This window comes from Lissotriton helveticus, chromosome 10 (assembly GCF_964261635.1).
Source record: "Lissotriton helveticus chromosome 10, aLisHel1.1, whole genome shotgun sequence".
Taxonomy (NCBI): Eukaryota; Metazoa; Chordata; class Amphibia; order Caudata; family Salamandridae; genus Lissotriton; species Lissotriton helveticus.
Window position 1 is genome coordinate 917,185,562 of NC_136071.1, and position 27,854 is coordinate 917,213,415.

A 27,854-nucleotide genomic window follows, 5' to 3' on the forward strand; every position below is an offset into this window, starting at 1 on the left:
AATTTTGGAGAACACCTTGATATCAGCGTTCATTAAAGTAATGGGACGGTAAGAGCCCGGGGCATCAATGGGTTTGCCCTTTTTTGGTATAACGATAATATCTGCGCCACCCCAAGATTCTGGAGCAGCCTCACCCATTTGTGCTAGCAACATCACCTCAAACATTTCTTTTAGGAGAGAGGATTGAAAGACCTTGTAGAATTCTATCGGAATCTGGTCCGGACCTGCAGCCTTCCCAGACGGTAGATCCCTCAGAGCCTCAATCAGTTCATCCACCTGGAATACTTCTTCCAACCCTTTTCTATCAGCCTCTGCTAGCCCAGAGGGCTCTATCTCGCTCAAATATGCCCTTATATCCTCCTCTCTTTCGTGACCATCTGATGTATAAAGCTCCGTGTAAAATTGTTTAAAAACCTCTCTGATCTGTTCCGCATCCTTGACCTTAGTTCCCTGGCAATTTTTGATCTCGTTAATATCAGACATCCCGTCCATTTGCCTAGCTCGTACAGCCAGAATGTGACCAACTCTTTCGCTAAGCTCATATGCCTTTTCTTTATTTGCTACATATTTCTCAACAGTCTTTTTTGCCATCCCATCCATAATTTCGGCTTTAAGAGCTACTATCTTCAATAATATCTGCTCAATTGGAGATTGTGTATGTATGGCTGTCATAAGTTCTTCCTCTGCCTCTGAAATTAGTTTATTATCTTGCTCCTCTTTTTCCTTCAACACTCTTTGAGCACTAATAGCATAGCTCAGGGTTTCACCTCTTATTCCGGCTTTAAAAGCATCCCACACTATCCCTGGTGATGATGTACCTTTATTAAACTCCCAGTATTCCTTAATCCATTTACTCATTCTCTCCCTGTAGGACTGATCCTGGAGCAACGTTCTATCAAAAGTCCATTGTCTCAGTTCTTTATTTCTCCTTTGCCCAGCTGTTACGGTTAAAACTAACGGGCTGTGATCTGATATGATCCTTGGTTCCCTTTCTATTCTTGCTCTATCTATCAGACCTCTTGTGATTAAAAAATAATCCAGCCTGACCAGTGTCTGATGAGGGGCTGAGAAAAAAGTACTCCCATCTATATTTGGATGGCAATTTAACCATGGGTCTTCCAACGAGTTATTCCTTGCCATATCCGCTAAGGCTCTATAAGTCCTCTTTTTCCTCCCCGTATATTTCCTTCCAGGATCTAAAAAACTACTATCTGCGTCATGAATATTCAGGTCACCGCAGAGAATAATGGGCTCCGGCCATTGCGCAAGTTCTACGTCTAAAAATTGGAAGATATCAGGATCATCTCCTGTAGACCCATAAACCAAAACAAGCGTGATAGTTTCCCCCCTGTAAATTAATTCTGCTATAACCCATCTGCCCCACTGATCCTCCATCTTCCTCTTGACCAATGTATCCTGTTTCTTACCCAGAATCGCCACCCCTCTCGTCTTTGTGTTCTGATTAGTTTTTGTTAAGACATTAAAGCCAAGCTGATCCAGTAAATAAGCCTTGGTTCCTTCAATGTGTGTTTCCTGAAGGCACACTAGGTCAGGTTTTAGCGATTTTAACAAAGAAGCAGTTTTTAACCTCTTGTTTAGCTCAAAGTCCGCAAATATTAATTGAAACTATTCTACAGGTCATTATATTTTATAGTTTCTCCAACTTCCTGTAGATACCTATGCCGGCAACATTCAGCGGGGTTCTTTGTTTCCTTTCCCATATTTATTATTGCTATTCTAATGTACGACTTGCTCCACTCATCTTTTTTTACTTTCCTACATACATTGTGCTTGTGTCCACCACCTACATGCTTGTTTCCCCCCCCCCCCACCCTCCCCCCACCCCCCACTGCCCCCCTCCCTTTAAGAGCCCCCCCACCTTGCTACAGGCAAATAGGCCAATCCTGGCCTATGTGTAGCCCTTGTAGTCTGCAGAGTCGCTGCTCTCTCCTATCCTGTTTACTCATCTGTTGAACCTGTCTGTATATGATGTTACCATCTAAGGGGTCTTTGGTGGGCTGGTTACAGGGGTTCTTGGTGGAGTTCTGGTTCTACTCTCCTTTCCTTTGTCTAATTCCGTGATTTCTGCTAGATACTCCGCTGCTTTTATCTCAGACGTGAACATCCTAGTATACCCTTTCCTAATTATTTTCAGCCTTGAAGGAAACAATAGATAAGCTTCTGCACCTTGCTTTTGGAAGGGACCTATCATCTGCCTTAATTTCCACCTTCTTTCCACGGTAACATGGCAAAAATCTGGCCTAGAGAAAAATGTGTTACCGTCAGCTGTTTTTCTGGAATCAGGTCTAGCCTTATCAATTATTTCCTGCCTAGCTAAGAAATTACCTAGGAAGACCAGCATTGCTCTTGGTCGCGCATTCTCTAGCTCCCCCCGGTTTTTCTTAACAAACAGAGGATATCTATGGGCTCTTTGAACTTCTATATCCCAGTGCCATTTTGACTCTGGAAAGGCTTCTTCTAATATCTTGACCACATATCCCCTGGGATCCTGCCCCTCCCGTCCTTCCTCCAGTCCCAGAAGTCTCACATTATTTCTCCTTTGGCGGTTTTCAAAACTTTCTAGCTTCCATTGTAGGTCTTCCACCACTTTTCCTTGGTCCTCTTTAAAAGTCTGCCATTCTGATACCTCGTCTTCCACTCTGCTAGTCCTTTCCTCAACTTGCGTTACTCTCCCCTCAACCTCTTCCTGTTTTCTATTTACTCTTCTTAGCGAAGCTTGAAGTTTTTTTGTGTCTCTTTTTGCTCTTCGGCTTTCCGCTCTTGCCTCAGACTGCATCTGTTTCAAAGTTCCGAACAGCATTTCAAGAGTTACAGTTTGGGGTTTTTGCCTCCCATCTTTTTCCCCCTCCTCCTGGTCATTTTCCTGATAGGTCTCTGATGTAGCAGAGTAGTCCCACGATAATTTCTTGCTCATGCTAATCCTAGACCCTCTTCCGACTCCTTTACTACCACCTCTCTTTTTCTTTTTAGTCTCTAGTTCCCTGGAGCCCTTACTTGTATCAGAATCGGAAGTCTGATCAGTGCAGCTCCCCTCTTCTTCAGTTTCATGTTCACTGATATCTGAAGAGACCGAACCCTCATTGACTGAAAAGAATTCTGGGGAACCCCCCCTCATGCTTCTGTCTTCCCTTCCAATTATGCCATTGTGTCCGTCATACTGGAGCATTTGCTGATCTCCTAGGCTCTGGGTGCTTCCCCAGCTCGGGTCGGAGCGCTGCAAAGATTTATTATGCGGCCCTATCTCCACACTTAATAGTGCGTCTAGCATCTGCAGGTTATTATGTCTTTCTAACTGTTCTGCAACATTGCCGGCGTTCTTTACTCCCCCTTCGCTCACCTCCGTTGCTCCTGCGCTCTGTGCTGCTTGATTCGAGCAGTCTCCCGCAGTATTGAGAGGTTGCCCAGCAACCAGTTCTTTGACGCTTGCGTCCTCGCGGTCTGCTGTTGCTGGCTTGGCTTCCGCGTTCAGCTCGCTCGCGTCCCGCTGAGCTCCCGATACCGCCTGTGACATCGCCGCTTTTCCACTCAGTGTATCGCCTTGATGGGGGTCGATCAGCTGAAGCTGTATCAGCGGTACCACCGGGGACGCTTTGGGACTGAAGGATTCCGGTAAGGTTGCCTGCCGCATCTGCTCCTTTGGAATCGCTGAGTGTGCACGAAGGGTCTTTCCTTCTAAGTCCAATGCCGACTTTGCAGTCTTAGTCACTGCTGAGCGAGTCTCCGGTCTCACTTCATTCCTTTTCTCCTGCCTTTCGGTTTTCTTTGGCAGGGCGTTTTTCGAAGATCGATTGGGTAGCTCCGTTTGCTTCTTTGTAGCAGTGGTTAGTACTTTTGGAACTGCACCCTCTCTCACTGCCGCTGCTGAGCCTTTAATCGACCCTGCTGCCGCTGATTTATCTTTTTCTTTATCTTTATCTTTATCCTTCTCTCTGTCCAGCTTAGTTCTTTGGGACATCTTAAAGGGTACTTTAGCGCCGCTCAGTAGAATTTTCCAGCAGCTAAGCCAGACTTTACTCGTCTTTGTTGAAAACCTCCTCAGCCAGCCTGGGTTGAGTACTCCTGCCGCCCCACGAGATATCAAGTTGGCCAGAACCCACATCCCCGCTTTCACAAGTCCTTTTTACATCCTAGGATAGGAGAGAGAAAAATAGCGACTTCTCTCTACAGAGCTACGGTGGCCATCTTGCCTTCTTCTTGGTGGCTATTCCCCAGATCACCATGCAAAGTTTTTCAATGGTATGATAGAAGTGAGCTAGTTTCTCGGCCAATCTTACATCCTGCCTGCATTTTAATAGTGTTTTAGCTCCATCACCTTTTAATTGCAGTTTTCACTTACACCCTACCATAGTATTACCGTAATTTGTTATGGCTGTTATAAACACACAAAACAGTTTTTATTGATGATGGTTTGTAATGGTTTTAATTAACTGTACAATAAAGTAATACCTTACCTTACCTTCGATACCACGAAAAACCATCTCACCACTACACAGAAATATCTGCATCTTCCAGCAGCACCACAGGCAGGACTTCTCACATGGAAAGGATCCAGTGAGTCTGGGAGGGATCCAATGTTGCATAGAAGGAAAATATTTCCCACCTTCCTGAAAAGTTGAACTTGAGACCATGAGAAACTGTGAAAGCCTTGGAAACACTCCAATCATCTACTATATTTGTGCAGAATACTTTAGAAACTGGGCAGAAGGGTCAAAGGCTCACTGCAGGGTCATTTACATTGGTTATTGAGATTAACTCCTGTCCAGAAGGTGAAATTGACATTAATTTACATTAGTGTGAACAAAGCAGAAAATATAAAATTACAAAAACTCTAAACATTTCTTTCCAAATCTGGACCCATGAGGATAAAATTCTCATAATCCTGTTAAACATGAATGGTGTGGCTTCCACCCATAGCATTTGCGTATGTTTAGGGCCACATTACATTAACCGTTTTTTAATATTGATGCAGCTAGAGGGCTAGCCTGTCAGCTTTGAGTGTGACTCATGCAATACAGGTTTATATGTTTGGCCTGGAAGTGTCAATAATTGTGATCTACATTAGGGTATCGTAGCACATTGATAGCTGGATACAATTGGCCCTGTATTCATATACATACCTTATGATTTGCAATGAAATATCATCAGCTCTGAGTTAACTGTCTTATGACACAATGTCTGACTGGATGCAGTGGAAGTAAAGGGAAACCCAATTTACACAGAACATACAGTGGCAGAAACGTGGTAAGGAGACATAAAAATATTGGGGAGGACAAATATCTAAAATATACAAAAGTGCAAGACCACAATTGAGAGATAGAACTAACCAAATTTTAAATTTCAGTTTGCTATATTAGACATCCTTTTGAAGGGCATGTTGGAAAGGTTGACTTCAAGCTCTTATTGTCACAAGCATCATGCAAGATATTTATTTGTGTATTGGGTTCCTCCAGGTATGTAACAGCAAAAGATTTTTATCCAGAGTCTTTTTTCAATTGTCGTACAACTTCATGTATCAGGGGAGGTCTAATCACAGAACCCTTGCCATCATTGTAATTGGTAATTTAGCGAATTGAATCAGTAAAAAAGAAATTAGTAGTACTAACAGTGTTCTTCCCAACTATGAGTGAATATCACTAGGACCCTCATTCTGTCTGCCACAAGCCACTTGGAAGGTCCGGTATATTTTGTAACCTCTGTTTGCCACCAAGTATATGAGATCTCTTTGGGATGGGCACAACACTTAGTGACTGCATCATCGGTGCTTTAATGAAAAAAGAAAAAAGTTCATTATATCTCTATGTTAGAATTTGGGTTTCTGGTTGGCTATGGTATGCACCTAACCCAGGCAGAATCCACCACTCTAGTCAGGGCAAGGGAGTTACACACCTAAGATAACCCCTGCTCACCCCCTTGGTAGCTTGGCAGAGCAGTCAGGCTTAACCCAGCGGCAATGTGTAAAGTGTTTTGTGCAGCACACTCACACAACAGTGACACACTAGACACCACAAAAAGAGACTCCACACAAGGTTATATAAAAATATCCTTTGTATTATTCATAAAAACATATTAGACAACAATCACATAATCACTGTGCCACTAGGCACTTCTCATGATCTCACATAGATTTATAAATCACTTGGCCAATCGGCCCATTTGTCATAACATTACAATTGAGTGCCCACAAGTAAACATTGGCAAGTTGTACGCGTCACCAACATGTGATGAGAACATCACCTACTAACATTAGGGCATAACCAATGCGGAAATTATTGGCAGAGCTCGAACACAAAGGTGGTTATTTGCACAAAATGCCCCCAACAGTGAGCTGCAAATGCCCACAGACATGTTTCAGCCGTCAAGGCAACTACAGCGGAGACCTTTCCTGGGCTTGTCCCGCACTAGTCACAAGAATAGAGCATTGCCCCAAAGGTATACCAGCGGCCGCTGCCCATGACTATAGCCAAACCAATTGTGCCCTAGTTGGTAGAGCGATCTCACTGGCTCCCTCGCATCTGTGAATTGAACAAAGTGCAGCTGTCCACGAATACACGTGGCAGCTGCTGCCAGCCGGGATGCTCAAATCTCAAAGGAATACCCCCACGACCGTGGACGACTTTACTGGGATAAAGGAGGCAGCTACCCGCATCCACGTGGAGCTGCCGAGCGCCAGCCTTGTATCTCTTTGACTGCCCCCAGGAAGCTTGGCCCGTCCCGGGCCACGGAAGCTTGTTGGCACCTTCTCGGCCACTCCCTCCAGCTGAGAGATGATTGTAGACGGGCCGGGAAGACTGTGATCCGGCGTCCCCCTCTGCCTTTCCGAGACAGCGTCATCCAGGTCGGCCCCGCTCACCAGAACCCGGCCCTGAAGCGTCCCTGACAACCCGGACTCCACCCCTTTGTCCTTCGTTGCAGGAACCAATCGGGACAGGAAGAACACAGGAAGCAGTATCCCCTGACCCCAGAAGTCGCTCCCTGATTCCGGCACAGGAGACCGGAAAAGACGGACCCGCGAAAGAGAGACGTTCCAAGCGGCAAACTTGTGGCAGGAGGCTCGGACGAACACGGAACCAGAGAAGGCACCCCACAAGCACTATTGTATATAAAAAAACCCGTGCACCAAACCCTCACCTACACGCCCTTCCACCCTCTCGCTCTCTGCCTTCCTACCCTTACCCGACCCGCCATCCTCCCTTCCTCACGATCCTGTTTCGATTCTGACACACCCCTGGTGTTGGTAACGGTTCGGAACATATCCGTCCAGGTGGACTAATAGCCCCTTTTTGATTTTGTTTCCCCATAACCTCCAAGGACACCGTCCAGAGCCATCTACACGGAAGACCCGTCCTCCCGGCTTCCCCAGGAGAAGACCCGAACACCCCTCCCGTCAAGTGCATCATTTGTGTTCATCCCGGAGTACGATTAACTGTTGTATTGTGAAATAAAGAAACAAACATCACCCACTATATCCGACCTCCACGTCTGTTATTCCGGTCCGCCACACTCCCATGATCACAAGGACACGCTGGAAGGGTCTGTGCCACTCCTGGGAACTTGTGGGATATTGAAGAGGGTTGCCAAGCAATGCTTGTCAGCCTGGGTCCTCTCGCCCAGCTGAAGAGCAACCGCTCTGGGTTTATCAGATCCTTGGAGGTCAGAGACCTCGCTGCACTGCAGGGCGGGCGGCTCCTCAGTCCCTGCTCGCTAGAGGTGAAGGGGTGGGTGAATCATGAAGAATCCTCATTGAAGAAAACCTAGTGAGGTTTTACACAGTGTGCAAAGGCCACACCAGCACCCAGACATGGAACATTAAAGTTACAGCACCAGCACTTGGCAGTTTGATGTGAAAGCACCAGAATTGTGCAAAACCGAATGCCAGCACCACAACTGGCAGAGATTGCAGCGCACCACGTGCCGAAGACACGACAGGGAAGGCAGCACTACCTCATCCCTGGATGACCACTGGGGCACCAAGCAGAATTAAGCAGCAGAGCAGCACATCAGGGTACTTGCAGTAAAGAGTGGCAGTCCTTCTGGTAGCCCCACCGGCTACTGGCCAGCACAATAAGCAAGGGAGTACTATGATGGTTCCTCCTGGTAGCATGACATTTTCTTCTGGCCAGTTGTAGTCTTTAGAGCCAGCAGCGACTGTCTCCAAGTCCCACACAGTGTCTACTTCATGGGGTCACAGCCCCTGTAATTGTAGTGCAAAAGTCTTTGTTCTGGGGGCACTTCATATTAGAAGTGCACAACACCCCCATTCATATTTCAGGCCCTGGCCCCAGGCACACTACAGGGGGGCAGAGACAGCACTGTATAAGGCATGCACAGCCCTATTCAGGAGCAGGTGCAATTCCTCCCACCACACCAAATGCAGACCAGGCCTGTTCAGATACAAGGGAAATTCCTCCTGCTACTCTAAATTCATCCAAGGTGTATTCAGCCTAGTGCTGAGTCACCCAGGAAAGGCAGGACACACCTCAAACCCCCCTTGTGACTGTCTAGAGTGAATGCACATCCCCTCTTTCCTGTCTGTCAATACCAGGCGGTCAATACACATCCAGGCAGGGCACAGAAAGGCCCACTTCTAAAAGAGGCATTTGAAAAATAGTAATGACAAATCCACTTACACCAATAAGTGGGATTTATCCCCACTATTCCAAACATACCAAACATGGTGACGCTATCCCTCTCATGTCAGAAATTACCACTGAAGCACATATCAGGAAATTCCCAATGCAAACCTATGAGAGGGCAGCCACACAGCAGTGAGAAACAGAATAGGCTGTTTGTCACTACCAGGACATGCCACACAGTTAAGGCACATGTTTTATCTTTCACCTACACAGCACCCTGCCAGCTAGGGCCTACCTTAGGGGTAACTTATATGTAGTAAAAGGGAGTTTCAGACATGGCAGCCACTTTACGTGCCACGTCACTGTGGCAGTAAACTGTGTTCGCAGGCCCTGCAATGCCAGAGGCCTGAGACAGGTGTGAAAGGCCACTTCGATGGGTGTCGCAAGCAACGCTGCAAGCCTAATAGTAGTATTTAATTTACATGCCCTGGATATATGGGAGTCCACTGTACAAGGGACTTACAGGTAAATTAAATATGCCAAACAGGTGCAGACCAATCTAACCAAGTTTACATGAGAGAGCACATGCACTTTAGCACTGATCAGCAGTGGTAAAGTGCCCAGAGTCATAAAACCACAATAACAGGTCAGAAAAAATACAAGAGGAAGGCAAAAAGTACTGGGATGACCCTACAAAAAGGGCCAAGTCCAACACTCTACATGGGCATACGTGGCTTCTCTGCAGACTAGAGAATTCTTTGATCATATTTAAGGGAATGTTATCCACAGAACACTTGGTTTTGATTTAATTATTATTTACGGTTTAGCATGGACTTTGAGTCTTCAATTATCACCATTGAAGCTTTTCTGCTGCGTGGAATTTAACACACGTTTTTATTCTCATGCATTCTCTTGCTGAGTGACCAATAGCGCCACTTGCTAGACCACAGCCCTTAACCTCCGCTCCCATCTCCGATGTAGTTCCTGTCCCCAAGTCTTCAGCAAACACCCAGGGTCCTAGTGCTTATATTATCAATACACTACACCTCCCCCCTGTTAGACAAAGCATGACAGTCACTGGTCCACTTCAATCTCTTCAATCAACCTGCGAGGAGCTTGCACCTGTCTTCCAGCCAGAGTGATTCGGGATGGCAGAGTTCCAACATCACTGGGCAATGGTGATACAGGTTCCAGCTCAGGGTGAATTGTTATTGAGTGGTCATCTCAGAGGTGATCCTGTGAGACTCTGTAAGGTGGGGTATGCGCCCAAAATGTGACATGTCACAAGTGATAGTTATCCCTGGGCGATTTGCCGGCACCATGTGTCCTTTCGTGCTCCACCACCTGGAGGGGATCAACAGTGAACGCTGTGTCCATCTTTCATCGTTGCCTCTGCTTTACCAGTAACCAGTAACCAGTCTCTGTTTCTCAGGCACATAGGTGCTTGACAGCATAGATGTTCAGCTTGCCCTTTTGAGCGGTGTGTCAAAGCTTGCCAATATTCACTAGCCTGTCTAATGTCTATTTAGGTATTTTGGTTCTGATCGATTTTCCAAATTGTAAAGTGACTAGGCTCTCACCCGCTATGGAGTGAGGGGTCAACTGATAGACCCTGAGAACCTGGCACAGTGGTTGGTTTAAGTCTATTACTTATAGTGAAACTCGTTGCTCTTCTCACTTGAGAGTACCCATAAATCTTTCGATTACACCATTGGCTTGAGGCCACAATGTCATGCTCTTTTGGTGTTTGACATTGAGTCACTTGACAAATTCCTTGAGTTCCTTGCTGTGGAAGAGTGTACCATTGTCGGGTTTAAAGATCTGGGGGATGCCCCACGTTGCGAAGTTGTCATCAAGCCTTTCTATGACTTTCTCATATTCTGTGGATCAAAGTGTTTCCACCAGAGGAAAAAGACAACATTTGTCTATGATTACCATGATGTGTGGTCCTTCCTGCCTCAGTCTAAAGAAGTCGACTGCGACTCGTTCCCATGCTTGTGTGGGGGAGATTGAAGTTTGTCAAAGGATGCTTGGTCAACTTTGGTAACAGGCAATTGCAGATGTGACATGGTTTCAGTTCTTTCTCCACTCTCTCATCCAACTTAGGGAACCACACTCTTTTGCTTAATGCTCTTTTTGTGGCCACAATGCATCAATGCCCTTCATGAGCTAGATCTATGACCCTTTGTCTAAGGCTTTCTGACATAACGATTCTTGAGCTCCTCCCAGTATTATTCCCTTTTCAGTGACTGGAAGTTCAGCCTGTACAGTCCTGAATTCTTTAAACTCCGTCATTTCGGTAAGGTGCTGGGTGTTGCATTTCCACAATTGTGTTTAAATGAGTCCTTTGATTATGGCCAAGTCCATGTCTTCATTGGTGGCTGTAATGAACTGGTCTACAGACAGAGCGGATGGTGTGTGTGGCATTCCGATGAAATTGAGGTACTCATCAGCGGCCCCTGACGTCAATGTCTGGCGATGCAGTGGTTCACATGTAAAATAATCTGATGGATTTTGATCTTTCGTTAGTTTGTGGACAATATCATATTCGTATTACTGCAGTCGCAACCACCGTGTTCAATGCGAGGGGGCATCTTAGCCTTCGGATTTCAAATATGTTGATCAAACCCTGGGGATCGGTGGTGACTGTGAATCTTTTCTAATAGAGGAACATGTAGGTGTGTTCACAGGCCCAGACAATGGCCAAGATCTTCTCTGTCTGAGAGTAGGCATGTTCTACATTGGATAGGCTTCTACTGGCATATGCCACCGAGTGTCTCTGGGCATTGCGATGACCACTGTGTTGAGCAATGATGGCTCCTTTACTGGGCCCGCATCCACTGTGACCTCAGTGTGCAACTTGGGGTTGAAGTTGGCCACTAATGTCGCATTTTCAATTGCAAATTTTATCTCCTTGAAACTTTGATTAGACTCAGGTGCCCATTGAAGTAGGACATTTAACTTTTTCAGATTTCTCAATGGAGCACTCAAAGTGGTGGAGTTACAAATGCATTGTGAACAATAACTGGCCATGCCTAGGAAGGACCACAGCTTGGCAACATTGTGAGGGGGGCAGGTAGCTGGCAGCGTTTGCACCTTGGCTGGATCTGGCTTCATGCCACCATCAGAGATGATGTGACTGAAGAACTTAAGTTTTGCTTTATGGAATTTGCACTTTGTTGCATTCAAGGTGAGGGCAGCATCCAAAAATAACTGGCATATTGCGTGAGGAATTTGTCATGCTCTCTTTGTGTACTTCCAAAGACTAGGCTGTCATTTCTATAATTGAAAGCATGCAATACTGGTTAGAATACTCTGTGGATAACATCCTGGAATATTTCAGCAGCCAAGGATGCTCCAAAATTCAGTATCGTCTACCTGAATAAACCAACATGAGTGGAGAAGGTGGTAATATACCTACAGTTTTCTCTTCCACCTTGAGCTGGTGACACCCCTTGTTGAGTTCAAGACGGGAGCAGACTTTGGCTCCATTTATTTGCATGATCATATCTGTTATGTTAGGACCAGGATTCCTTTGCCTCTCTATTGCTTTGTTTGGCTGGTGCATGTCAACACAAATGCGCATTGCTCCACTACTGTCCTTTTTTGGTACTACTACTATGAGTGAGACCCACAGAGTGGGATCCATGGAGCATTCAATGATGTCATGCTTTAGAAGGGTTGCCAATTCCTTATCTACGGCTTCCTTCAAGTGAAAAGTAACCCTTCAATGCTGCTTAGCAATGGGCAATCTTCATTGATGTGGAGCTGCAGCCGCAGCTCCTTGAGCTTTCCTAGGCCGTGGAATAATGAAGTGAACTGCATTGTGATGTCCGAATGAGCACATAGGTGGTAGTTAAGGGATATCAGTCCCATGTCGGCTACTGTGGCGAAGCTGAGGAGGCATGCACTGAATGATGTTCCTTGCAGGACATGAATTGTTTCTCGTTTTCACATGGCCTTGTTTTGAATAGTTGCCATGAACGACCATTGACTCTGTAGAGTTTTGGAGGCTACCCAGGTGTAGACTTTCATGTTGGGCTGAGTGTGGCGCGGAATGGGAGAGAGACTGTTAAACTTGTCTATATGTATGATAGTGATTTATGCTCCACTGTTGATAATAAACAGTATAGAGTGACCATTTACCTTAAATGTTGTGCTGGGACAGTGTCCTAGTGAGTTTCTGGGCTTCACCTGTTGGGTCCAATCTTGATTTTGGTCTGCTTCACTGGCAGCTATACCCACATGTGTGTAATGTTCTTTTGTGGACATCATTACCAAGTATCCATCACCCTCACTGGTCCTCGATAGTGATAATGAGGAGGTGTTGTGTTGTGAAATTGATGAGGATTAGCTGTGCTTGGCCTCTACTTGACCTAGCTGATGTTGCTGTTTGTCCTTGTGAGTGTGATGAGGTTGCAGTTGGCTGCCTTTGATGTCTATCCTCTCTTTTCATCCAAACGGACTTGACCTCTCCCAGGCACGACACACAATTACGACATGATTCTCTTTTCCAGAGCCCTTACAAGGGGAATGAGAAACCACAACAGAAGTATAGCTTTGTATTTTTTGCGGGTGCCGACCTGTGCGTCCCCACTCTGTACTTGTGTTTTTTTCTCATGGTTAGCGCTGATTCACTGTGTGCTGTCCCTGATTCCATGTCAGCAGCTTGTCGATTTGCCCATTACTCTGCTGTTGCAGCATTCAGCATTTTCTCTAGACTGAGAGTTTCACACATGCGTCTTTCAAAGGAGTCTAGTAGACAACCATTGATGACTCTGAGTGGCATGACTTTTTCATCGATGAAATTGCAGAATTTGAAATGCTTAATGAGTGAGTCAAATTCATCCATTGTTTTGCTGGTTTGTTGGCAGGATTTGTTGAAAATATAGCTTTCGTACTGTGGGGCTGAATTTGGCTTCTAACTCTTCCTTGACTTTCCAGTACGATGCTGAGTCAGTACTTGGTATTTTATTTAACACAACTTTAACAATTGTTTTACGCCATCACCGGCCAACTTCTTCAGATATTTCATGATCTTGCCATCATCCTCCTCCTCAAGGGCATCTACAAAGTCAATCAAATGTTTCAATCTGCACATCCTATCTGGCGCCAATGTTCTGTTTCTCTGCAGTGTCAAATAGTGGTGGGTTTCAAGCATGCTTCTGCATTGTATTTTGCACTACCTTCTTGCGTCATAGTGTCAATGTGTGACTGAGGTAAATGTCTCTCTGCTCATAACATATAGTGACAGTTGTGCCCTGTGATCACTAGCAGTAATTGCGTCTTGCTCAGACCCTTCCGTCATTGACTCTTTTGCGGTGTGGCTGTGTGACTGTAGGCTTGTTGCCTCTTAATTTATTGCATGAGATGATGTGAAACATTCGGTTCTAAAGTTACCAGCAGTGTGTGGGTGCATGTGGTCGAGTCCCACCAGTATCTCTCAGGGCAGGTATGCTTCTTTTATATATATTCTTATTTTATCATCGCTGTTTGGACACTTACTCCCTTTGCCGGGGCTCATGTCTCAGCGAGGGATTGACTGTTGTGTTTTTCGTGCTGGCGTCGGTTACTTTCTTCCGACATGTTCCATGTTGATTGTTGAATGGCGCACATGCATGTGTTGCCATGCAGGGCCTCAGGCTGCTCTCACAGCTGCTGTGAGGCAGGGGCGGTGTGCTGCGTCCTGCTAATGAGGTCAAGGCAGTGTCGGCAGGTGCCATGCGTAGGCCAGAGCAGGGCTTCAGGTCCATGTTCGCCAGTCACGGAGTGATGTGTGGCAACCCTGGTACATATCTGAGAGCTGCAGGCTCTCAGATACCCGTGTTACTCCGCACGGGCACGTATCTCTTCTTGTCGGCAGATGTAGCATTTTCCCTGCCTAAGCCACTCGAAATAAATCACACCAAACTGGAGCTGGAGATTAAACACACCTTTTTGTTGAGATGCATTCGCATGCCGAGTGACCAACAGCGTCCCTTACTAGACCAAACCCCTTGACCGCCGCCTCCCTCTCAAAAGTAGTTCCTGTCTCCGAGTCTTTAGCAAACACCTAGGGTCCTAGTGCTCACACTATCAATACACTATAACCATCACCGTCTCATAAATTACTCGGACATGCTGTAAAGGGAGGCATATTACTACCCCATAATTTCGGGTTACTCCCTTTAAGAAAGTTTGTGGGTGCTACATGACTCTGAATTGACCAAAGGTCAGACCAATTTGTAGTCCGTGCCAGTGAAAGATGTAAAATGCTAGTGTCACTGTAACCATGCTTGTTATGACAGGACAGAGGCCTAACTCTACTTCAACTCTATCTCTAAAAATGTTTGATCTTAGCACACTCAAGAATGTGCCGTTAACCAATCAGATCACAGCTCAAGCTCTAGACATTTAAAAACTTCTTACCTCAATGCTTCTAACACCAGCCCTGTTTGCCAGAGTAGATACTCTACGGGCCTGATTTACAAAGGTAAACTTATATGTTGGTGTAAATTTACCCTTTTTTGGTATTCACAAAACTGCGATTTCAGAATAACTTTACGATGTAGGAGGCGCAGCAGTTATGAAGTTACTATTACATTGCAGTTTTGTGAATACCAAAAAAGAGTAATCTCACCCAAATGGGTAAGTTTACCTTTGTGAATCAGGCCCAACATGCCTCCTTCAGGGCCCCCAAACCTGCAGCTCACATGTTTCTCAGTTAAAACTGCACCTGTTGCATTCCGGAAACGCTAGCATGCACTTTGCTACACATCTGTGGGGGTGGTTAATCCTCAAAGCAGAAAATACAAAAGAATGTTATGGACCTTTGTATTCATGGTGTTAATGTTTGTCCATTTTTCATTTTTTGCAGGTATAATTTGTTTATCATCTTGTATCCTGTTGGTGTCGTGGGAGAATTATTGACAATCTATGCTGCCTTGCCCTATGTACAAAAAACTGGAATGTATTCACTGAGGCTTCCCAACAAATATAACGTCTCTTTTGACTACTACTATTTCCTCCTCGTTGTTATGTGCTCCTATATTCCATGTAAGTATAAGTCCTTTTTATATTAGTACTTTTACCATCATTTTTAGATATCAGGCTGCTCCACGTCTGTTTCACACATTATCTTATCATGTGGTCAGTGGCGACTGTGATTTTTGGGGGACGCATGAATGAATGAATGAATTACATCTTATAACGCGCAACTTAGCCCAAAGGCATCAAGGCGCCTAAAAGGTGGTACAGCCTAAGATATGAACCGGTGCAAGAGTTACAGATAGGCCTCTACAAAGAGAAATGTTTTAAGTGCTTTGCGAAAAAGCATGATGGATGGTTGTCCTTTTAATTCCATGGGAAGAGTGTTCCAAAGCCTCGGAGCAAGAGAGGAAAATGCCCTCGCTCCCCACCTGGCTTTGAAAATCCGGGGGACAGACAAAAGGTTTTTATAGGAGGAGCGAAGAGGTCTATTAGGAGAGTAGGAGGAAAGGAGGGACCATCTGAACTTGCTCCATACAGAGCCCCATGGGTAAGGCAAAGGATCTTGAAAGAGATCCTGGACTGGATGGGTAGCCAGTGCAGGTTCTTCTTGCTAGAGAGGCTGAGGAGAATCTAGGGACGTCAAGAACGAGCCTGGCTGCCGCGTTTTGTACCATCTGCAAGCGCTCAATAAGCTGTTTATTGATGCCTAAGTAGAGCGCATTACAGTAATCAAGCCTCAAAGAGACAAGAGCCATGGTGACCTGCTGTCGAGCTTCTGGAGAAAGGTAGTGTGAGATCTTTCTCAGGATCCTGATGACACCACAGCAGGTGGACACAGTCCTACTGACCTGACTGTCAAAGGAAAGGGTGGTGTCTATCAGCACACCCAGATTGCGGGCAGATTGAGAGGGCAGGGGGCACACTCCGAGGGACGATGGCCATCAGTCACTCGACCAGATTTCCTGCTTACCCCCGAAGAGCAAGACCTCGGTTTTCTATCCGTTTAGATTCAGGGAGTTCACAATCATCCACTTGGAAACTGCCTCCATGCAGTTTCGAAAATTAAGAGCAGACATACTCACTGATTGAGAGAGGGAGACCATGATTTGTGTGTCATCAGCATATGACAGCACTTCCAACCCGAAGGATCTTACTAACCTGGCAAGTTGGGCCAAATAGATGTTAAAAAGAGTATTGCTCAAAGATGACCCCTGAGGGACCCCACACTGCACAGGTTTGGCGGGGGAGAGAAACTCGCCCAATTTGACCCTCTGTTCTCTCTGGTTGAGAAAAGAGGTCAAGAGGCTCAGTGCTGGGCCCTCAAATCCCATCTCCCTGCGGCGAGTTACCAAGACAGAGGGAGACAGGGTATCGAAGACAGCTGTCTGGTCGAGCAGGACCAGAAGAGTAGCCTGGCCCTTGTCAACTTTCGAGCGAATGTTGTTAATGACCAGTGTCAGGGCGGATTCGGTACTATGGGCCCTTCGAAAACCGTGGTGCGAGGGGTCCAGCATGCTGGAGTGTTCCAGGAAGACACTTAGGTGTTGATTGAGATGTGCCTCGAGCATTTTTGCTGGGGCGGGAAGCAGGGATATGGGACGGAAGTTCTTCAGAACCCCGGGGTCCAAAGTGGGCTTTTTCAAAAGAGGCTTGACGACCGCCATTTTCCATGAAGAGGGGGAGATACCTTCAGTAATAGCCAAGTTCATCACCTCTAAGAGGGGAGGCAACACAGCCTCCCTGCACTCCTTAAGGATCTTAAGGGGGCAAGGATCCAGAGGGGATCCACATTTTGTTTTATCGAGGAGCAGATTTAGTTGTTCGGAGGTGAGAAGGGGGAAATTGAGGAAGCTGCTATAGGGTTCATCCACCTGGCATTCGGTAGGGGGGGAACCGGGGGGACAGAAGTACCCAAATCACAGTAATGGGACTCAAGAGTGGTGTAGATATCCACTATTTTCGTGTGGAAGTAAGTGGAGATCTTGTCACACAACTCCTGAGATCCCACTATGGGATCTGGCGTATTAAGGATGGAAAGGGAGTCAACGATCTTAAACAATTCCCTAGGGGAGTTGAGGGAGGCCGTCAGGTTAGCAAAATGGGCCTTCTTTCCCTCGATTACCACCGATTTATACTCTTTAAGGAGATGTTTATGATTTTCCTTCTCCTTAGGATCAAGACGAGTCCGCCAAAGCCTCTCCTGTTTCCTACAACCCTGCCTTAGCAGCCTGAGCGAGTCAGAGAACCAGGGAGCTGAGGGTCTCTTTCTTGCAGAGTAGTGTTGTTTGGCGGGGGCCAGGATATCCACGGCTCTAGCAATGGAGTTAGCGAATTCGAGGGCAGCGGAGTTAGTGTCCCTCACGGTGGAAGACTTAAAACTGGTCATGAATCGGGCCAGTGTCTCATTTTTAATCAACCTAAAGTTCCTTCTCAGTTCCCACTTCCTGAAACTGAAAGGGGGCAAGGAGGGATGGTGAAATTTGAGTTCCAGTGGGACGGCCTTATGGTCTGACCAAGTGAGAGGGATAGACAAGCCTATACTTAATCTAGGATCATTGGAGAAAACTCCGTCCAACGTGTGGCCGGCTATGTGGGTAGGACTATCCACAAGTTGCACCAGGCCACACGAGGCCAAAGAGTCCACCAAAGAAGAAGTGTCACTAGAGCTCCTATTTTCAAGGTGAAAATTAAAATCTCCTACTACGGTCAGATTAGGTCTGTCAATTAAAGATTCTAAAACTTTCAGCAGATCGTGGCCGAGAATGGACCTAGGGCCCGGGGGCCTGTAAAACAAAAGGCCAGAAAATGAGACAGTAGGAGAAGAATTGAGAGAGAAATACATAGCCTGGAAAGAGTCTGTAGGGGTGGAGAGGGATTTGGTACGGCAGATGGAAGAGCTCTTATACAGTATGCCCAGTCCTCCTCCCCTACGTCCGACTCTATCCATCCGAGCAAGAGCGTATCCCTCCGGAATGGCATTAATGAGCTCGGGACCGGCGGATTCTGATGCCCAGGTTTCCGTAATAAAGACCCAGGAGGGGTTTCTAACGGAAACAAAATCCCTAAAAGCAATATTATTTTTAACTAGGGATCTTGCATTAATGAGAAAGCCATCCTCAGTAGTTGTCGAGGAAGGCTTTTGCATCTGGGGGGTAGGCTGTTTTACTGAGGTGACAGGGGTTAAAGAGTGGATGTTTTTAGTAAAGCAACTACAGCTAGAAGTACCAGGGAGCGCCTCTGGTGGAAGCACGTGATGACAGGGCAGTCTGAGTGGCTTAAGTGCCAGTAGTTCACGGAGGGAGTACAGGGGACTTACTCGGGTGCAGTTAGAAGTATATCCAGCCTCCCTGGCCCCTGGCGCGTACTCCACGCGGATGGGCGGAGATGGGCTGGACTTGGGCGTGACTTCGGCGTGCGCCCGCTGCGCGCGTCCGCTAAGCACGGAGAGAGCCATCCAAACTAAATAGGGTTGTCCCTAAGAGTCAAGCCCCGCGTGACCCTGTGCATCCAATCAGGGCAGGGAGACCGAATATTTGCCGGCGCCCTCCACAACAACCGGGAAATCCCGTGGTGGACCGGGGCGCTGGCAGGAGCAGCGTTAACCAGGTAAGAGAAAGCAGGGAAGGGTGGCAAGAATACAATGAGGGTCACACAGTATTAAAATAAATGATCACAGCAACATCGTAGTCATGCAGCCAGAAAGTGTTAAAAGCGGCAATATTTAAAAACGAGGCATCCAAGTCATGCACTCGGTATCCTAGGTCAAACGCACACACTGGCACACAGATAAAACTGGTAGGGCTACCTGCAAAGAGCAGTTGTAAAGAACGTTTGTGGGGGTGTGTCTACATGTGCAAATGTTATAATCTGACTTTGTATGATTGTTTGTATCTAACGTTTTCTCAATATATGTATGTATTGACAGGTTCACTGATATTATGCTATTTTGTGGCCACAGCATTTTATGCATAATTATGAATGTGTTGTAGTTTCACATAATCCATCACCTGCTGTATAATCTGCAGATTTCAACAACAAAAAATTGTTTCTAGCTCAAACAGATCAAAAGTTTCTAAAACGATGCAATATGTTTTTAATGCACATTCAAAGGCCCTTTGTAAAGAAGGCCCTTCTTAAAAATTCACTTGTCATCTTTTTGTTGTTTATTACTATATTCGGATGCCAGACTGGTACTAATGAGGTGAAACCTTTGCTCAGATAGTATTAACGTGTAAAAATTATGAGATAACACTATCACAAAATATGCCACATTATACTGCATAATTCTCCTTTTGCTGCAGCATAATTTGGTCCTACCCTGCAGCATAATTTGGTCGTACCCCACTGCATAATTCCAGTGGCCCTGCATAGAGGTACACAAGGTACATATATATAAAGAGCTGCAATGTGTTGCATATATATTTATATGTATATATATTTACTTTAAAAAAACAAAGGTTTAAGTAATAGTTAGGTGAATTTCTCAGTGACAACATTAACATTTTGAACTAAAAAAAACACATTAAAGACGTTGCCTCCTGATGAACAGCAGCTGCCTGAAGCTCAACTCAGATAAAACAGAAGTCCTCATCCTCAGATCCACACCCTCCGCATGGGACAACACCTGGTGGCCCACCGCTCTCTGCAACCCTCCCACACCCAGGGACCGCGCCCGCAACCTTGGCATCATACTCAACTCCTCCCTCACCATGGACAGACAGGTCAACTCTGTATCTTCCACGTGCTTCAATACCCTCCGCATCTTCTGCAAGACCTTGAAATCGATCCCCCGAATCTGGAAAGACTGTCAACCACACACTCATAACCAGCAGCCAGGACTACGGGAACACCCCCTATGCTGGAATCAACAAATCTCTACTCAAACTCGAGACCATCCAGAACGCCGCAGCCAGACTTGTCCTCTGCATCCCACAACAAGACCACATCACCCAGCACCTTTGAGGACTTCACTGGCTCCACTTTGAAAAGAGAGTGACCTTCAAGCTCCTCACCTACAAATCCCTCCACAACACCGGACCCCAATACCTCAATGAAAAATCTCCTTCTACGCATCCAAGAAAAGCCTCCGCTCCACTGACCTTGCCATGGCCGAAATCCCAGGCATCCGCAGAGCCAGAGCGGGAGGGAGAGCCTTCTCCTACATCGCAGCCAAGACTTGGAACAAAATCCCCCTCAGCATCAGACGAACCCCTACACTGCAAGCATTCAGGTAGAGCCTCAAGGCCTGGCTCTTCGGTGAGATGGAGCTGCTTGAATCCCCCTTCCGCCAGCACCTTGAGACCCTCAGTGAGTAGTGCATTTCACATATCCCTGATTGATTGATTGAAACACCATAGGTACCTGACAAACTCTGAAACACAAGCACTATTGCTATATCAAAAATCGTCTCCCAGTCTCTCCCCCTTTGTGGATGAACATATAATTTGATCAGTCCCAATCAATGCAAATAGAACAACATAGCCTAATAACAGAAAGATTGACCCTACCAACCTAAAGAAAGTCACTTTGACCCATGAAAAACATGAAATAAAACTGGGTAACTCACTGAAACCAATCTCCTGCCTACCACTCAACTGCCACTCAGCATTGACACACGCCTCTGACATCGCTGACCTCATTTTGAGCCAAGAATTTGATGTAACCATCCTGACGGAATCGTGGCTTACTGAATCTTCTTCCCCATGTTTAGACCTTCTTATTCCTCCTGACTATAACATTGTGAGACTAGACGGACCGCACAAAATGGGCAGAGGCATTGCCTGAATCCATTTATCTGACATCTCTATCTCTTTACTCCGACTCCCTTGAATCATGTGAATACCTTGTGCTCTCTTTAAGATTTACGGATAACCAACTCTGCAAACTACATGTATTTTACCACCCCCAGGTAAAAACGCCCTGTTCATTGACCAATTAATGGAAGCCATTACAACAAACTCTGCCCCTCACTCCAATGATATATTCCTAGGGGATTTCAATCTTCATTGGGAAGACCCTATTATACTCAGGTCAATGCTGTTAAAGATTTCTTAGCAGATCAATACCTAGTCCACGACTGTACCCTACCAACCCACACTAAAGGTGCAACACTAGACTGGATAATTTCCAAAGAAGAAATGGTTAAAGCAATACTGATCGACCCCTGCGATTGGTCAGACTACCATTTTATCAAATTCTACAAAAAAGAAACCAACCACACAATCAATCAAACCCAGACAATGGGTTTGTGACACTAAAAACCTAAAGTTGAAGATACTAGCAGCTCGCTGCAAGAAAGAACTTCTTCCTCCTAATAATATGACTGACGTCAACAAACTTACCTACACTACAACTCCATGATGATTGAACTAATTTACTCCATAGCCCTGCCAAAACTTAAAAGAATACCCGACAATGACAAAAACCCTCGGTTCAATGGATCTCCCAATGAAGAAAGATGTAAACTAAGACACTGAATGGCAATTGAGACAACATCCTTCATCCCCACACCTAAGACTGCTAAGAAAGTCCAGAAACTCCTACAACCAAAGTATCCTAAAACCAAAAAAATACTTCTTTAGTTCAAAACTTTTCAATGCCAAAAACAGACAGAAGAAACTCTTTGGAATATTAAAACAACAATCAAACAAAATGGCCAAATCCATCCTCCAGAAATCAGAATCACATTTAAGCAGTGAAGAATTCTCTTCCTTCTTTTCTGCTAAATCCATTTCCCTTGAGAATGAGCTCAAGACTGCCGCTGACAACTCAACAACCCCTAAAAATTCTCCAGCTGATTGTCCAATCCAACCTACTCTGTCAGTGCCCAAAAATAAAGCTCAGTAGTTCACCTTCAAACTATATGACCACAGATAGATTACCAAAACCCTATTGACTATAAAACCAAACATAAACAATGATCCTCTCCCGTCAAAATGCTTGTCGTCTATCTACCATACGGGCTTTCTCATTTGGACCAATATTATCAATGCATCGCTCTTGCAAGGATCCATCCCGGATTTCTTAAAAACCTGCCATGTCACCCCCATCATAAAAATAACAGAAAACCCTTTGGAACCAAACAATTGCCAACTGATAGCCAACATTCTCATGCTAGCCAAAAAATTTGAAAAATGTGTTCAACAACAGTTGAACCAACACATTATGGAATTCATGCTATTAGACATCTGCCAATCAGGATTCAGACCCGGGCACAGCACTGAAACAGCAATTTTACATATAGATGATGACACCTTCATCGCATTCGACCGTAATGCATGTCTGTGTGTACTGCTTGACCTCTTGTCTGCTTTCGACACAGTTAACCATGGCAAAATACTCAAGAGACTCGAGAACAGGAGGGGTGTTAAGGGAACTGTCCTAAAATTGTTTAAATCCTTCTTAGAGAACAACGCAAACACTTCTGGTGAATCAAACTCTATCCTCACCATCCCCTAACCTATTAGGAGTACCGCAATGGTTCAACACTATCCCCCTTCACTATTTAATCTCTATATTGAACCTTTAACCGAAATATTACAGCAGGCGAACATCTCCTTCCACAACGATGCAGATGACACACAGCTGTATATTAAGATTACTTCCCTAGAAGAGATTAAGACGATGAACCAAGCACTAAAAAAGACCATTCAATGGCTAACAAGCAATCACCAAACCTAAACTCTCCAAAAAATGAATCCCTTATACTTTCCCCCTAAAAATATTCCACGGTGATGAAGGAATGGACCAAGTTGATCACAGCACTAAACTGTACTCCGATCCTAGTGGACTCCACCAAGTCGCTATGAATCACTCTTGATAAGAACCTAAACATGCAACCACACATCAACATGATGAGTTGATTTTTCAAGATTCTACAAAGGCCTGGGAATGTTGCTAAGTAGGACATTAAACAAAATCTAAAGTATTTATTTGTAACATGACTTTTCTGCCGTTGTTTACTTTAATTATTAGACAAGGATTGCGAACACAGCACTAGAACACATTAAAAGTGTTTTCTATTTATATTTGTTGTTTGAAATATGTATAGATAAAGAATGAAAAATACCGGCTTTAGGTGATTTTTCTTATTTTTGTACTGGTGGGAAATTCAAATACCAGTGGTGCCAGTAGAAAACCGGCCAGGTGGCAACCCTGCCTGTGTTGAGTATCTCGCACACTACTTCTCTTTATTATGTAAAAGTTAACATTTTTAAAACAGCTCAATCTTTTACAGTGTCTGTTGCACTGAATAAAAAACAAAACAGCCACGTCATTCCATCCACTTAATGCCGAACAAGTGAATGATCAGGGGCATTATATTTATGCACAGTTTTCGCTGAAGGGGCCAGAATGTCTCTTACTGTACTGAGCACTAATGTGTTACTTCATCAATCAACAGTAAAACAAAACTTTTCTTCTGCTGAAAACCAGCTACAAATGTCCCATACTTGTCTCCACCCACTAGTGGGCTGGGACAGTACTCTGCCTACTCCAGGACCAACTTTAGTGCTTGTGCCTCCCAGTGGCGCCACCCCCTGATCTCTTTCTCCACGGATTCCCTCATTACTACCCTCCAATGGTGCCCCTCATCTCTCCATAGTCCCTCTCTCACATGCATTTAACTTGTTTTATAGCGCTACTCAAACCAGTGTAGGGTGCCATAGCACTTTACATCATACATGCATTATACAGAGGCAATAATCATACATGTGTAAATCAGTCTATAGGAAGTGTTACATAAGAGAATGAGGATTAAAAGGTGTAGAAATCACGTCATCCATACTAGCAGGCAGTATATTTAAAGAGTGTTTTTTTCTGGAGAAGCAGAAACTCTGTATTTAAAATGTACCTTAGTGGTTGGGGTTCACTTTACTAATAAGAATGTATTTCTACCCAAATTAACTGTTTTAGCGACATTAGGATAATGAACGACTGGGGAAAAACATAGGGGTCCGACCCTGTGCCTTACAGTTTGCATGCAACTCATTGATGACAGTTTATTGATCACTGTGCTATATTAGTAACTTATGAACTGCAGCGAACAAAAAGATCTCTGTGAAAAAAGAAGAGTGACCCACTGAACCATCCACATAAAATGACTATTGCTTTTATTACTGGATGATGTCACAGCTGGGATTGAAAGCTTTTCAGTCTATTTCATAATGCTGACCTCTCTATTCAATTTGATGAGTGTTCTGTGTTCTGTGCCTCAAATCATCTGGCATCCTTGGACATACGTGAATCCCAAAGGTGCATCTCAAGCAAACTGGATCAATGTCTCTTGTTAGCACCACTGTAATATAAGACTCAGATGGACACCCATCGGTAAATTGGGCCGAATGAGCCACTATTTCAGATTCTGCTGCTTCTCATCAGTAATTGGAACAGAGAGTTCTAATTGCAAGATGTTAGAGCCCAGTGATGAAAGAGATAATATTTTAGTGGCTTTATGTTGGGCCTTGAACAGTTCATGATTACTGTACAGGTAAGCATTTTCACTTGGATTTCTAGCCACTGAATGGCTGGCACTGAGAATCTTGCCAGCTTGGAGGATAATAGATGCTGTAATTTAGCATGCCACATTAGACACTGTTAGAACTGGGGGTCTCTAGTTGGCAGAGGTAGGTACCACTGTCCAAATAGGGACCCTTGCTTCTAGTCAGGGCAAGGAGGAAACCCTCTGAGATAACCCCTGCTCACCCTCTATGTAGCTTGGCAGGAGCAGTCTAGGCTAACCAGAGGCAATGTGTAAAGCATTTGTACCAACACTCACAGTAACACAGTGAAACCACCACAAACAGACTCCACAACAGTTTAGAAAAATAAAGGTATTTAATCTAAACTACACAAGACCAAAACGATAAAAAACCAACATACACAGTTCAACAATATGGTTTCAAAAGAGTTCTTAAGGTTTGCGATAAAATTCTTCAGGTTGCGATAAAATAATCCACAGATGCGTGAAAAGTTCACAGTTGCGTCATGTTTACTCACAGTACCTTTTAGTTGCGACAAAGTTCCAAAGCAGAAGCTGGTGCGGTAGAAAACAAGCGATGCGTTGCTCCTGAGACCCTGGGGAGGCGTTTGCGACAGCCCCGCTGTATCGACGAATCCGGTCTGTATGGGGAGGAAGGCCATTTGTATGGATTCCGGTGCGGAGGTTCCGTAGGAAGTTTGTTCTCGCAAAAGGCACAATGCGACGATCTTTGGAGTTGCGACGATCTCCGGGGCGACAATGCGCGGACCAGCGGTGATCTTCTCTCTCGCAGCTCCTCGACGCGATGGTTCCTGCGATGACACTCACAGCGATGTGATGCGGTCCGCAAGCAAGCGGTGTGGCGATCTCACCCAGCGACGACAGGCTTTGCGACGACACTCGCAGCGATGTTAGACTTTCCCGCACCGGTCTGGTGCATCCCGCAAACGAAGGATGCGACGGCTCTGGCAGCGGCAACAGGCGCTGCGACGATCTCGGCCTTCGTAGTGGCGGGAATCTCCTCGCACTGTCGGGGATGCGCTCCGCAGCGAGCGATACGATAACTTTTCAATTGCAAAAGTCTCTCAAGCTTAGTTTCAAGCTTCCCAGCACAGGTACAACTTCCAGAGGCCCCACAGGTGGATCAAGCACTCTAGGAAGGACAGAACTCTCTCAGCAGAGTTCAGGGAAGTTGGGGGTGAAGTCCTTTTGTTCCTGGGACTTCAGAACAGGGAGCCAGCTCTTCTCAGGCCCTTGGAGATTCCTTCAAGACAGGGGACACAGCACAACAGCAAAGTCCTTCCCCTCTCCTTGGCAGCAAAGCAACAGGTCAGTCCAGCAGAGCAACAGCAGGACAGTCTTCCTTCTTCAGTTTCAGCTTTCTTCTTGGCAGAGGTTCCTTCTTGATTCCAGGATGATCTAATTTTCTGTTGTCTGGGGTCCTGTACTTATACCCCTAAAAGTCTTTGTTCTCTTTGTGGAAGTGTTCCCTGAGCCCGGTCTGAACCAGTTCTGGGTGTTACTTGAGCACTTTGTTTTCCTGGCTTCTCCTTTCCTTTCAGAGTGACGGGCAGGGTCGTCAGCCGCCCAGCAGGAGGTGGAGCCAGCATTGTGGAAGACAGGCACAGCCCTATTCTGGCCCAGGTGCTATCTCCTCCCGCCACTCAAGTTGAAAATGCAGTCATTCAGCCTAGGGCTGACTCTGCCAGCCTCCTGGGGAATCCCCAGCCCCTGTCACTCTCAAACCAGACAGTCAATACACAAACAGGCCAAGGCATACAGAAGGGTCAGACAAGAGAACAGCAACTTTCTAAAAGTGCTGTTCTCAAACACAGGATTTAAAAACAACCTTTCCTAAAAGATGTGCTATTAAATTCTGAGTTCAGGGATACTAGACTCTTATGTCTTATCTTCTTCCTATGAGAAGAAATACTGGTAGCCACTGTAGCCAGCATCCCCCATGTTAATCTATGGAGCAAGATAGCCTTACAATAGTGAAAAACGAAAATGGCTGCCATTCACTACCAGAGCATGTCACCTGCACCAGTACATGCTCTACCTTTTACATACACTGCACCCTGCCCAGGGGGGTACCTTGGGCCTTCTATAGGGGTGACTAATGTGCACAAAAACGGAAGGGTTAGGCCTGGTCAGTGGGGACACTGACCAGGAGGACATGGCAGTTCACAGACTGCATGCAGGCACTGCGGTGGCAGGCCTGAGACACCATTTTAGGGCTACTCATGTGGGTGGCACAATCAGTGCTGCAGGCCCACTAGTAGCATTTGTCATCACCAGCCCTGGCACACCCAGTGCACTTTACTAGGGACTTCATGGTGATACAAATATTCCAATCATGTATATCCAATCATAATAACAATTTACACAGAGAGCATATGCACTTTAGCACTGATCAGCAGTGGTAAAGTGCGCAGAGTCCTATTGCCAACAGCCACGGGTCAGGAAAAATAAGGGAGGAAGAAGCAAAAAGTTTGAGGATGACCCTGCAAGAAGGGCCAGTTCCAACAGACACTTAAAGAAACTTGTCTGTCAAAATATATGCTCTGATGAATTTCAACTGCTGTGCTGTAACCAGGTGGACCTTATTTAGATTTAGTAGAAATTATCGATAGAAAATTATGTTGCAGGCATGTTTGTGCCAGCCATTCATCTTTTTAAGGACTCACTGGGGTGCCTTGGTCTGCCACATTCTTGCTATTAGACCCTTTACCCTGGTGACTATATGGAAAGTGTGATGATGTCTAACTCAACGGGAGTACACTGAATGGCAGTGGATGGAAAATTGCCTTGCA

At 45.5% G+C, this 27,854-nt stretch overlaps 1 protein-coding gene across 2 annotated transcripts in view; it reads left to right on the forward strand.

Moving 5' to 3' along the window:
• Positions 1-27,854, forward strand: part of HACD1 (3-hydroxyacyl-CoA dehydratase 1) — a 163,626-nt gene that overhangs the window by 109,487 nt on the left and 26,285 nt on the right. For both annotated transcript variants that reach the window (XM_078663573.1, XM_078663572.1), the window contains exon 6: positions 15,451-15,629. In XM_078663573.1, the coding sequence (XP_078519699.1) occupies positions 15,451-15,629 (179 nt within the window). The remainder of the gene's footprint in view (positions 1-15,450; positions 15,630-27,854) is intronic.